Genomic DNA, 12,398 nt, shown 5'->3' on the forward strand with positions numbered 1-12,398 from the left:
AGCAACTCCTGCCATTCGCTAGCGCTTTTAAATCTGCTTCCTTCAAGTTAAGCGCTTATTAGGATAAGCCAGATGAGATTGTGTTACAAAAGGTAATATTTTCTTCTATGTAATTTGTTTTTGTTAAGTGTACTTTCTATCTCGCAAAAAATAACTCAAGATACTTTTCTCAAAACCTTCATCTAGATATCCTCTATTCTTTGAGCGTATTTTGAAACTTTGTGCGTTTATATTAAACATGGATCGTGACGAATTAGTTCTCAAGAGGCGTAGCGCTTCTTTTTTTACGGACTTCGTATTCCGACGCCCGGTGAATGACACGAAAAAAAAGAGTTCGTGGGCTAAAAGGTCTATGTTATGCGTTTGCGTGTCAAGGGTCGATTCCCTGTGAAATAATCGTGTCTAGAAATGTAATTTGTGAATTTGATATTATTTATAAAGCTATCGGCTGAGAGTGTAACTGTTGCCATTTCTGCAGTTTCAATTCTTTATGAATCTTGTCAGTTCCTTCCTAGGAACGAATTCGTCGCGGTGGAATGACAGGAGTCGGGCAGGCCCATCAACACTTTTAAACTTTCGAAGGAATGACAACAAACGATGAATCCCCATTGCATTCCATGTATATTCACGCTATTTTTTCGCTGTCATCAAACATGTTCACCCGACCACGACAACTTGCATAGGACTGCCTGTTTCTTTTACGACCATGATGCAACGTCATCAGTGCGCGCACACCGCCTGGTTATCACCTCAACAGGGGAACTGAGTAAAAAAGAAGTCAACATGTTCGCAAAAAAGGTCAAAGCCCCTCAGGAAAATTCAGCTCCCGCGTTAAAAAAGCCGCTGATCCTCTTTGCTCGATCGCCGTTTCTTTTTCTTGTTCCAGTGATTTCTTACTATTTCCTTTTCCTTGTTTTTTTTACCTCCTACTCCACGATCCACACATTCCATTCCATATTTTACCATTTTCATTTCAGTGCACCCTGTCGCTGTTCCCTTCTCCCTCTTATTGTTTTTCTATTCCATGAGCACTCACTTTTTTTGTCGCTATCTCCTCCCCACTCCACCTCCTCGTTCGCACTTTCACTAGCAGCTAATTTAGAGAAAAAGCTACATGAACTCAATACGATAATAGTCTGTGGGCCAGCTAATCATGTATTAAATTTACAGTAATTTTCTGGAATACGCAATCGATTAGTGTGATACACTTGAAGTGAATAACAGATCCCCCGTAAATGGTGGACACATCGGTGAAAGGTGATCATAAGTTTCAGAATGAATTGATTTACAATTCTGTCATTCACTAGTATTGGAGAACTACAAAACGTAAACAGAAGATATGCATTGTTTATAAGGTCAGCACAACTTCCGCTGGAGTACGCTAATTGCATCCCAATACTTGCCGAAACAACTTTTGAAAGAATTGAGAATATTTTCCCTATATCAACTACGAGGTTCAAAAAAATTTTAAAAATTGTAGTTAGCTCATTCAAAGTCAGCATTACCTTTTTTCCTTTTGGTAACGAACCTGAGCTCCGAAATGTAACTGAAGTACCTGCATTGTGTCTGTGTTGTGTTCTAGTCTACCTCTCATAAATTGTAATAGCCTCACCTGGTGTAAGTAAATATTGTTTAGTATGTAGAGTAAGCTAATTATTGATTTAAAATTCGTAATGCAAGTGGAGAAGGAATCGTATAATTTGTATTGCAAGCTAGTATTAGAAAAAAAATCATTTTTAAGTAGTCTTAAACATGAGTATTGATAAATATATATAGAAAAACTGGGGGGTAGTATTGTAAGTAACGAGTACATTGTTAGTATCGCAATTATTGTAAGTGATTTTACGTAAAGTTAGTATGGCTCTGTTGTATGTAAGTTGAAAGATAGTCTTTAAAGACAACTTCTGAAAAAAAAAAAAAAAACTACGAGATTCATTCTCTTCTTAGTTTTTCCAAGGGAGTAAAGATATTAGAGAGAATCAGTGATATCAAAGAAAAACCCGGAAAAATTGAGCCCCCCGTGGAGGTAATCATGATAAAAATCTAAAATTTTTCCATCGCGTTGGGGTGCAACCAACAATCAAATGAATCAAAGCAACGCAACTTTTCAAAATTTTCTTGGCTTTGTTAAAGGAAATTGATGAGGCTGCACTGGGTCAAATAGAGTGCATAAAAAGTTCAAAAATCAAAATAGATTGGGTCTTCGATCAACTCAGTTCATAAACCGTTTTAATTGTGTATGAAATGCTACTCAGCATTACTGAATGGACTTTGTGCAATGAGAATAATTTAGAAATCTCTGAAAGAAGTTGAGCGTGGGCATTATGTGAATGGCACGTTCCGTTGCCATCAACAACACCCACATGGTACACAGTAGTGTCCTTCATTACATAACTGATATGTTATCATCAGAGAACTCGCGCTGCCTTCATTGTCCTCGTCAGACGTCAGTACTAGGGCATAACTATAGAGTTATCCAAAGAAAAGATTCCGAGGATTGCGTCATAAACAACAGTATTACCATATCAACGCGCCATAAACAGTCAAGCGAATGCAAATGCAAATACAGTACACAATGCTCACTTATATTTAAAGTTTATTCGCGGATAATATTGCACCAAGAGAGCACAAGCTATGCTATCACAACTGTTGCAAGAGCATTTTGAAAAAGAAATGCAAGATAACGTGACAGAGAAAATTTTTTTAAGTTGTATCAATTTGTATTATGGTTTGTCTTTATAGGAGTGTTAAGCTTCAATAATGGGTTCCATCTTACTTTTGAATGTTTACAAGAGAGCAATTAGTCAAGGTTCAATGATCTAAAGAAAGACGCAGAGTTGATTAAGCTCCTCGAGGGCATACTAAACAGGTTTGTTTACTGAGGGTCTCTATCGCTAGGAAACACGTATTTTCAGTATTTATCTTAAATGACGTGACGGAAACAACCAAAGACGAGGGTGTAAAGATTCAAAGACATGCCGGAATAAACAAAAAAAAAGAAACACAATTTAGCAACAAGATCTACACGGTGAAAACGTTTCAAAGGTACGTGTTAAGCGCTGCGACTTGCATGTGTCGCCGAAGAGTCCTGTAGAATGTTTCAAGACAAACTAGTCTATCGTCACGAGCTCAAATGATTTTAACCTTGCTTATGAGCAATTCGTACCCTCTTCATTTTGACACTGTACTCTGCACATTTCGTCTTAACTCACGGACAGCTCCCGTCGTCCGATAAATAAATTGTTTCACTTCATCAGCAAAGCAATGTATCACCAGGCCGTTAAACGAAACGAGATGAGATGACTCAAAAGAGAGACCCAAGGCTTAGCCGACTCCAACTGACGAAATGAGTTTTTGTAACTTACAATGTGTTTTGAAAATTACAACGGAATCAGTTTTGTAGTCGAATACGTGTCGTGAGGGCGAACTAGCGCCGCTTCAGCCATAGTAAGCAAATTTAATCATAAATTACGTTCAAAGAGCTCACTTTGCGAGTGCAAATGAAAAAAACTGATGGTATTATTATTATTATTATTATTGTATGAAGAAACGTTTAAATATCGTTTAAGTTGTTTCAGTATCAATTATGCGCTATTTCCTGACGCTTCATGGCGAATTAGCCTTACAAATGCTTTTTCTCCTTTCTCACGTCACGACAATAGATTCCTGTTTTGAACAATTTTATCGGTGATGTTCCGCTGGACGAAAAAGTCAATGCACCAGTAAACAAAGAGCATATGGTGAAAAGAATATTGCACTCAATTGCAATTTCAGCGGTATTCCCCATCACTTATTCGTTCCTTCTCACAAGGAGGCCTTCGAGAAAGTAGCAAGGCCTCATATCAGATTAAATCTTAGAAAATATAATCATAAGTAAAAGTAACATGCAACGTGTTTGTCGTCTTTTATTTTGCCCTTCATTCCACGGAACATGGACTGAGCAAGATCATGACAAATTAGCTAATGTTATCTTTTTTACTTATAACATAAAAGCAGAATATCCGGGTAAAGATGGGGATTATTCCTTCAAAGAGGAAGAAGAACAAAGTCATTGGAACTATTAAGAGGCCGACGATTGAAGTAAGCGAAGAACGAGAACCATGTAAGTAGAGAAAAAAAAACTGTTTCAAAGAGAGCATATTTATCCTCTTTTGCTGTCTCTAAATGTTATTATTTCCAGTGTAAACGATTTGAACTAATTTTGGGAGTTGTATGTGTATTTCAACAGGGAAGAATATGGGATTCAAGATATTTAAGGAATCAATGGGAGTGGAATTTTTTGAAAAAAAGATGGCAGAGGCAGACGAGGTGAAGAACTTCTTCATAGAATTTTCATCAAAATTTCATAATCAATATAGCTTTTGTCTCGGTAACGCAATCGCTAACGTCACCCTCATAATTCATAATCGCCATCATCGTTATCAAAATTAGAAACGATTTTCGTCTAGGGTTACCCTCTGTTTAATTTTTTGTCGTTTTTGTTCTCGCTATTGTATTTTTTGTTGTTTCATCGAAATCTTTTTCCCATACATTATCCAAAACACTAAACACCAGTATTGAAGACTACAGCAAAAGGTTATCCGTCTTGTCACGGTCATGACGGGAGTGGGATAAGGAACAAATCTGACTTCTCTTAAAGAATAGAACCCCGCACCTGCGGTTTCCGCGTTGCGATGCGTGACCGTTTAACTACACAGAACTCTTTGATGAGTTAAACCATTACTAAGTTCAAATGTGATACATGCCCTGCAGCTGCATACAGCTAGGATCAACAGTGCCGCACGTTCTTTGCAAGAAAAATAGCATGTTTTTCTATAATCAACTACAGGATGCTAGATTTACCGACCTTCTTATGTTGTTCGTGTTTAAGGCCTCTCCAAATATAACCGTGATTTGTAAGCATGACTGATGTCGTGTTTTTGCTTCCCTTTACAGCCTCCACCAGAAGCTGGACCGTTCAGTGCGTCACAATTAGCACTTTATGTAAAAAAGTTTCAAGCCGGCTTTGTTCTCAGGTCACTTGTTACACAACAGACGAGAGGTGTAGGTGCATCTGGGGTTGTAACAGTCCTAAACAACCCTCTCCTCCCTGCCCACGAATTTTTTTCTGCAGAAAGGGTGTTTCCAGTCCGTCTCCGTCACTGTAATCTCGTTAAGATGGACGATGCCGAATTGGACATCAGATTAACGACTCTCAAGTTTGCCGACAGTGACTTTGAATCACCTTTCGATCTGTTTTTGTATACTGGCGAAGAGGCTGCATATTGGAGCCTTTATAGCTTAGACAAGATGCTTAGTGCGTTGAATGGAGACATAAAAGCATTTGAGACCTATTGTGCGGAGGATCCTTGGCAGTAAGTACGATCAATGTAAAATATGTGAAAACACTGATGTCCCAAAAGTATAATAACCCAAAATTGTTTTCAGAATGCTTACGACGCCGGCTGCTAAGCCAGTAACACAAAAAGACAAAGAGTTGGTCAAATGAAATTTAGAAAGTTAATTTTTTCTGTTTTTACAAATACAGCTTCTATTTGACCATTGCTGCATTTCGTCGAGCTCCTAACTCATTTACTGATCAGCGGTATTACTCGTGGATGGCGTTTGAATACAAAGCGAAAGACGGTGTGCCTCGCTACGCCAAATTTCGCCTCGTCCCTGCTGATGATAGAGAAGAAACTGGACTTATGACAGAAGAAGAGCAAAGAAAACCTTGGTACGACCTGTTGTCCATTCTTTGTAATCATACTAAAAAGTGTGATGTATGGTCATTATCAATCAGTCTTAGAAGCTTGTACTGGAACGAATGAATCAGAGCTCGGCTAACTTTAAACAAGAGAATCAATCATTTCTTAACTTACTTCTCCTCTCTTTTCTGTAGGGAAACATTCCGTTGGGAGGGCGATAGGAGACCTAAAGATTATCTAACTTCTGAATTTGAAGAGCGCATGTCAGACGGTGGTATTCAATACAAACTTCAAATACAACTACATGAAATACAACCCGAGGACTCACATCTTGTTCTCCACGCGTCTAGAGTCTGGGACCAAGTCACTCACCCTTGGTTGGACTTAGCTAACGTCAAGTTGACTTCACTTATACCATTAGACGTAACTGAATCAACACGCTCTTCGTTAGAAAATATGCCCTCATCTTTGTCAATGCCACCAGCCAAGACTATCTACGACTACAATTCCTCGGCGTACTTGAAATTAAAAGTACAATCTGGCTCTAGCAATAAATTGAATCTGCGGCGACCTTCGAAAACCGGGGGAGATATGTCCATTTACTGCATCTCAGTTTTCACTGGCGATCGAAAATATGCTGGTACCAACGCCGATGTAACCCTCACCATCACAGGTAAGACTGAATTCAAACATTGCACTTTCTTCACATTAAATCTATTGTCACGGTTATGCAATGGAAAAATACCTTACAATTCAGAGTTCACCCTCTCTGAAGGCAAAGATGAACTAACGTTTGATATTTAGAATGGTAAAATGTCTATGATTACTGCAATAATAGCTTTTTTTAAAAAAACGTTTTCCAAGGAACCAAAGGAAGAACAAGACCTCTTTTGATGGACAAATTGCTCCATGACGATCTTGAAGCTGGAAAAGAAGATACTTATCTCCTTGCTGCAGAAGATGTTGGGGAGCTTTTAATGATTAAACTACACAATGATCAAAGTGGATTGTTAAGTGACTGGTTTGTGGAGAAAATCATGATTACCTGTAGCCAAGATCCCCAGAGGCTTTATGAATTCCCTTGCTTTCAGTGGGTACAGAGTGAATCCGTCTTCTTCGAAGGAAAAGGTAAGTGTTGATAGAAGCAACCATGTTGTTCAGGGTTGTATGAAAGGATAACTTTGACAACGATATCGCTGAGATTTTTCGGTAAATTTGGGACAACTGCAACTTCAAAGGAGCATCGCAGAGGGCCATGCTTGTCAAGAATGAAAACTCAAGTTTTCAAGAATTTCTATTTTTTCAACCCTTCTTATCATCTCTAGCCAAAAACTGTCTCAATATAATTTGTTTCTTGGGTGTTTCTCTACATTTATCTTTCAAGGCTTCATCCCTTGGAGGTTATTACAAACCTTAACGGCCCTAAAGAAAAGTAGAAATTTGGAGTGTATTGTCGATTTTTTCTTTGCATGAGGTATTCGCGGAAGGTATTTTCTGCAAATTGCAACTTAGTTGTTTGCAACTTAGTTGTTTTACTCGATCAAACAGATCTTTGCGTAGACACGTGGTATAACTTGATGAGGATCCCTAATCGTATCATAGACGGATAAACGAAAAGGGAATTACAAACATCATATCACAATCACACTTACCACTCTGACTTTGACGGGGCACAATCATCGTTTATGGCATAACTCGATACCTAGTTAAGCGCTCTTCGCGCGCTGCAACTCTTGCGATTAAATAAAATACCTATTACTCTAGAATACAACAAATATATATCAAAATTCCTTATGGTTGGTGTTGTTTAATCTACTTCAGCGTTACTTGTCACAGAGAAGCAGCATGAAGCAGTGCAAAACCAAAGACGAATTGAAATTCAACAGAGACAAGAACTGTTCCAGTGGGGAGACGATCCTGTATTTCACTGTTTACCTGGATATGTCAAGTCTGAAAATTGGAAAAAACTACCTAAAGATGTCCAGTTTACCACTGAAGCCGCCGATGACCTTCACACAGCCAGACAGAAAGCTCTAATAAACCTTGGCTTGATAAAATTATGGAATATCTTCGATTCTTGGGAAGACTTTGATGATTACCGTAAGGTAGGTTTAGGCATGATACAATTCAAAGTCGGATTCATCGTCAAAGAGATCTCTAAGCATTTACTTTTTATCTAACTGTAAAGAGACACCCGCGGGAGGTTCTGTTAATCTTTAAGTCCGTATATTTCAGTAATTACTCTTTAATCTGGCATATTATTAATAAAAAATAATGCGAGATCTTATACGAAAACCAATAATAAAATTCTCTTTGTGTTTTAGACTAGAATTTTAAACGTGTTACATGTGAAATTCGATTGATTAGCAGGAGGTCGACTTTTATCTAGGCGTTCGTCGCTTTTGTTGGTGATGTTCCACAAGCCGCCGACCATTGGCAGGAAGACAACTTCTACGGAGCGCAGTTCCTGAATGGCTGCAACCCTGATACAATCAAACGATGTACTGAACTCCCCCCTAGCTTCCCCGTCACACAAGAGCTGATTGGAAACCTTCTTGATAAGGGTGATACATTAGAGAAAGCAATGAAAGTAAGTGTTTTTTTTCAATTGATTTCTGATGGACGAACAGCAGCGAGGAAAGGAGGGACGAACGGAAGATGTAAGCACGAATAGACGGACGTTCGGAAGAATATACGTACCGACGGGTTATTGACCCAAAAAGCCGAGTGACTCTCGTTAAAACAAACTTCAGTTTGTGTTCCCAATTCAAGACTAACGTTTTGTGCGTGAGTGTTTCTTTTTCAATTTTATCATACATTTCAGGAAGGTCGTCTTTACATGGTTGATTTCAAGATCCTTGAGGACATCAAGCTTTACGGCTGGAATGACGAGAACTTAGAGAAGCGCTACATATCTGCACCGTTTGGGTTGTTCTATGTCAAGGGCACTGGAGACATAGCACCCATAGCAATTCAGTTCCACCAAGAAACGAATGAGACCAACCCAATATGGACCCCAAATGATTCTGAGTTGGACTGGACCTTTGCTAAGATGTGGTTGCGCACTGCAGACGTTCAGTGGCATCAGGTGAGTATTTCCGGATCTAAAACGACATTTGCAACCAGGTGAAAGATTACAAAACATTTCTACCCAACCCTACGTGTATGATCCTGTCACGTTCGCGAGTGACGAAGAAAAAAGAAGAAGAAAAAAACACAGCAATAGAGCCTGAGCAAATAATACTGACATAACAGAGAAAACTTCACAGGTTCACAATTAAACGAGGCATATCGCCGCGCAGGTTGTCATTTTCCAGAGCCATAACAGTTCGGAGTCGCAAATATGTATTTTTTTTCTTTATTCTCACTTCAAAAGTAGTTTCTTATGTATCATTTGCATATTCAAAAGTTTTACTGAAAAAGATAATAACACTATGGAAAGTAACACTGCAAAGTAAAACAAGAAAATTGAGTCACATGTACTTGAAGATATGAATCTCAACTCAGTTCACTGTACAAGATTTACCTTACTTATAAGTGCTTGTTTAAACATACGTTTTAGGCGACTACACAAAATTTTGCAAAAAAAACTTAGTAACCTTCCTAAAATTTGTAAACATTTTTCTTTTGCAGATGATCACTCACCTTCTTCGAACTCATCTGTTCATGGAACCGATCGCTGTTGCAACCTGGAGACAGCTTCCCTCCGTCCACCCTTTATGGAAACTACTGATACCTCACATAAAGGGAGTTTTGGCCATCAACACCGTTGCAAGGGAATTACTGCTTCCTGCGGGGGGTGTGGCTGATCACACACTTAGTGTGGGAGGCGGAGGTAAAATGCTTCTGTGAATGTCACCCGGCCATCATTTTGGTGTCCCTTTTCTGTCTGGGTCTCCCGCATAATTTGTTCCCCCCTATTTTACACCTTTCATATCATCTTTCAAATTTCACGCATATCATATGAATGAAATTAAAATCATAATTTCAAGTGTTACCACGTCATCTATACGAAAGGCTGAACATTCATTGTATGAGCAATTTTTTAACCTTATATATCAAATCAGCTTTTCTGGTTGTCTGTTGAGATTACATTTCTATTCATCGTCTTTTTTTTTTACAATATTCTCCAACATATGAAATGGTAAGCATGCATTTCAAATCCATTATTGCTCCAACATTCCTGGGTTACAATGTGAATATTACCAGTATTTGTTTATCATGTTTTATAATAATCTGCTCATTTTTCCCGTTTTAGGTCACATTGATCTCATGAAAAAGCACTACAAGGACATAAATTGGTCATCGTATGACCTGCCAAATGTCCTAAAGGAGAGAGGAGTGGACGATCCAGACAAACTTCCAGGATTCCACTATCGCGACGATGCTTTGCGACTATGGCAGGCCATAAATGACTTCGTCAAAAGGATGCTATCGATTTATTACAAGTCAGATGAGGATATCAAAAGGGTGAGAAGTGTTTTATCTCCGAAAGTAAGAAAGAGCTGGAAACCTTTTCTAAAATACACTCTCACTCCATGCTGCCTTTTTTCCCAACAGGACACAGAACTCCAAGCGTGGATCGAAGACATTCACAACAATGGCTACACTGTCCGGGAAGGTGAGGCGGACCATGGCTTCCCATCGTGCGTTGCAAGCTCTGAGCAGCTGGCCAACCTACTTACTATTGTCATATTTACCTACTCTTGTCAACACGCAGCCGTCAACTTTTCTATGATGGACGTGTATGGCTTCTCTCCCAATGCACCTACTCTCATGCGACAACCTCCTCCAACAGAGAAGGGCAAACTGACCATGGAAGACGTTATGAAAAGCCTGCCCAACCAGCACCATGTAGGAGTTGCTATAGCGACCGTCTACGATCTAACACGCATATTTCCTGATGAGGTAAGAAATATCTGAACTTTTGTCCCAAAACTATACTTTTCTATTACTTTTCCTGTTGTGTAGTTATCACACAATAAAAATATAAATTTCTTTTTTCAAGTTGTCATGCCAATCACTTTTACAGTTAAAGCTGAAGCATCATATGCGGTCATTTAAAATTGACTTGAGTTGTTGTTTAGTAAACCTGTGTTTTAGGCCATATTTTTTAATCTGAACTTATGATGGGAACAGTTTTATAGATGGACTGAAAATATTTATTCACTTCAGACAGCCTACTCAAAAGTAAATCTCGAGGTTCATCGATTTTTTAAAACTGCGGCCTAAGTTAGATTTTGTCGAAATAGCCATCCCTATAGTTTTCAGTTTTCCCCTCAAGCCAGAGTTCAGATAATAGATACACACTTCACGTATTTATCTTACTGAGTTATATTTTTGCGTATAGGTTATCGTATTAACAAGTGCATTTATCTCTCTCTTTTTCCTATGAAGCGTTTCCTTGGTGATTACTCTGATGGCTCCTTTACTGACATGGCTGCCAGAGAGGCCATTTTGCTCTTCCAAGGAAAACTTAATCGTATTTCAAGGTCCATAAAGAAAAGGAATGATACTTTGAAGTTTCCTTACATTCATTTACTTCCGGAAAGAATACCAAACAGTATAGCTATTTAGGCATAGTTCCGCTAAGATACTCACATATCATTAACACCCAGATATGGCTTCCAGTGTGAAATAGACAGGAAATACTTCTCAGAAGTACCCTGGATATCATTGAACTGCGCATCGAATGAACGACTCCAGAATGCTATTTCTCCGATAATATGAATCCCGAGTCAAGTTTTTCGTATGTGCCATTTGGACCATGTACTTGTACTCTCTCAGTATATAAGGTTGGTGTTCTCTTTCAAGGATAAATGATTAACCAATAAACATTGATATCCGACGATGATCCAAGTCGCATCAACTTGATGATTTAATCCGAGAAATGTAGAAAAATAAATTTAGAATAAGAGACTCGATGAAGCAATGAGTTTTCTATATCGTTTTTCCAATGATGAGGATCGCGCTTCGACGTTTCGACTGCAAATCGTGTATAGTTGGTTCTCAACAATTATGACTGGTGCACTTCGATGCTGCCTGTGTAGCTGAGTTTCTCTCCCAGTGGCTAGAGGCAGTAAGGGTTAACCAGTTAACTCCCATGAGTGACCAAGACAGAATTTTTCCTTGCAATGTCTATACAACATCAACCAGATAAGTGATGAGAATGAAGAAGAAGATCAATTTAGGGATAATTAGTTGATCAAACACTAAATTCTCTGAACTAACATTATACGAATTGTATGGTTGACAGTAAGGAGAATAACAAATTTGATCTGGGAGTTAAAGGGTTAATTGTTAAGTCATCAATTCTAAGACGGAAGTTCGTCTACTAGTTTGGCTCTGATGATAAATTTAGAGAACTGAATTAGTTTATAAGAACATAATTTTGCGTAATAAAAAGAAACAAAACACTAAAAAGAGTAACAATAAATAGAAAATAATACATGAGCAGGCGTAGATATGGGATTTCTCTTCGATGTTAAGTCGATAGCTCACGAGTGAGCGCAGCGAATTAGTGAAATGTCGGGTTTAACACGAGAAGAGAAATTCTATACCTACAAGCAGCCATGCATTATTTTGCGTATCATATAAACACAATAGCCCTATGGTGACAAGAAAAGCCGATTTAATAAATGAAAAAAAAAGAATCGACAATCATACAAAACGTTGGCGCAAAGTCTCAAGATGGAAAAATGAATCGGGATT

At 38.5% G+C, this 12,398-nt stretch overlaps 1 protein-coding gene across 7 annotated transcripts; it reads left to right on the forward strand.

The window, feature by feature from the left end:
* Positions 1-2,852: 2,852 nt before the first annotated feature.
* LOC113685340 (allene oxide synthase-lipoxygenase protein) lies at positions 2,853-11,609 on the forward strand. 7 transcript variants are annotated; one of them, XM_089200371.1, is made up of 15 exons: positions 2,853-3,045; positions 3,663-3,834; positions 3,994-4,102; positions 4,229-4,308; positions 4,936-5,354; positions 5,528-5,716; positions 5,882-6,360; positions 6,552-6,815; positions 7,509-7,792; positions 8,077-8,277; positions 8,512-8,775; positions 9,321-9,522; positions 9,946-10,157; positions 10,248-10,595; positions 11,085-11,609. In XM_089200371.1, the coding sequence occupies exons 3-15, from the start codon at positions 4,012-4,014 to the stop codon at positions 11,262-11,264; spliced, it is 3,213 nt and encodes a 1,070-aa protein (XP_089056497.1). In that variant the 5' UTR covers positions 2,853-3,045; positions 3,663-3,834; positions 3,994-4,011; the 3' UTR covers positions 11,265-11,609. The 7 variants fall into 7 exon arrangements, with proteins under 7 accessions (XP_089056497.1, XP_027058637.2, XP_027058639.2 ...); XM_089200370.1 differs by having other exon boundaries at positions 2,869-3,045; positions 3,997-4,102; XM_089200373.1 differs by having other exon boundaries at positions 3,043-3,447.
* Positions 11,610-12,398: the final 789 nt, after the last annotated feature.

This window comes from Pocillopora damicornis, chromosome 3 (genome assembly GCF_964200805.1).
Source record: "Pocillopora damicornis chromosome 3, jaPocDami1.2, whole genome shotgun sequence".
In the NCBI taxonomy this organism is placed as follows: domain Eukaryota; kingdom Metazoa; phylum Cnidaria; class Anthozoa; order Scleractinia; family Pocilloporidae; genus Pocillopora; species Pocillopora damicornis.

What these genes read in the sequence shown, in the direction of transcription:
- LOC113685340 (XM_089200371.1), top strand. Translation starts at nt 4,012, where the DNA reads ATGGGGATTATTCCTTCAAAGAGGAAGAAGAACAAAGTCATTGGAACT. An exon ending in AAGCGAAGAACGAGAACCAT is followed by an intron (nt 4,103 to 4,228) that starts GTAAGTAGAGAA and finishes GTATTTCAACAG; the next exon opens with GGAAGAATATGGGATTCAAG. An exon ending in CGTCTTCTTCGAAGGAAAAG is followed by an intron (nt 6,816 to 7,508) that starts GTAAGTGTTGAT and finishes AATCTACTTCAG; the next exon opens with CGTTACTTGTCACAGAGAAG.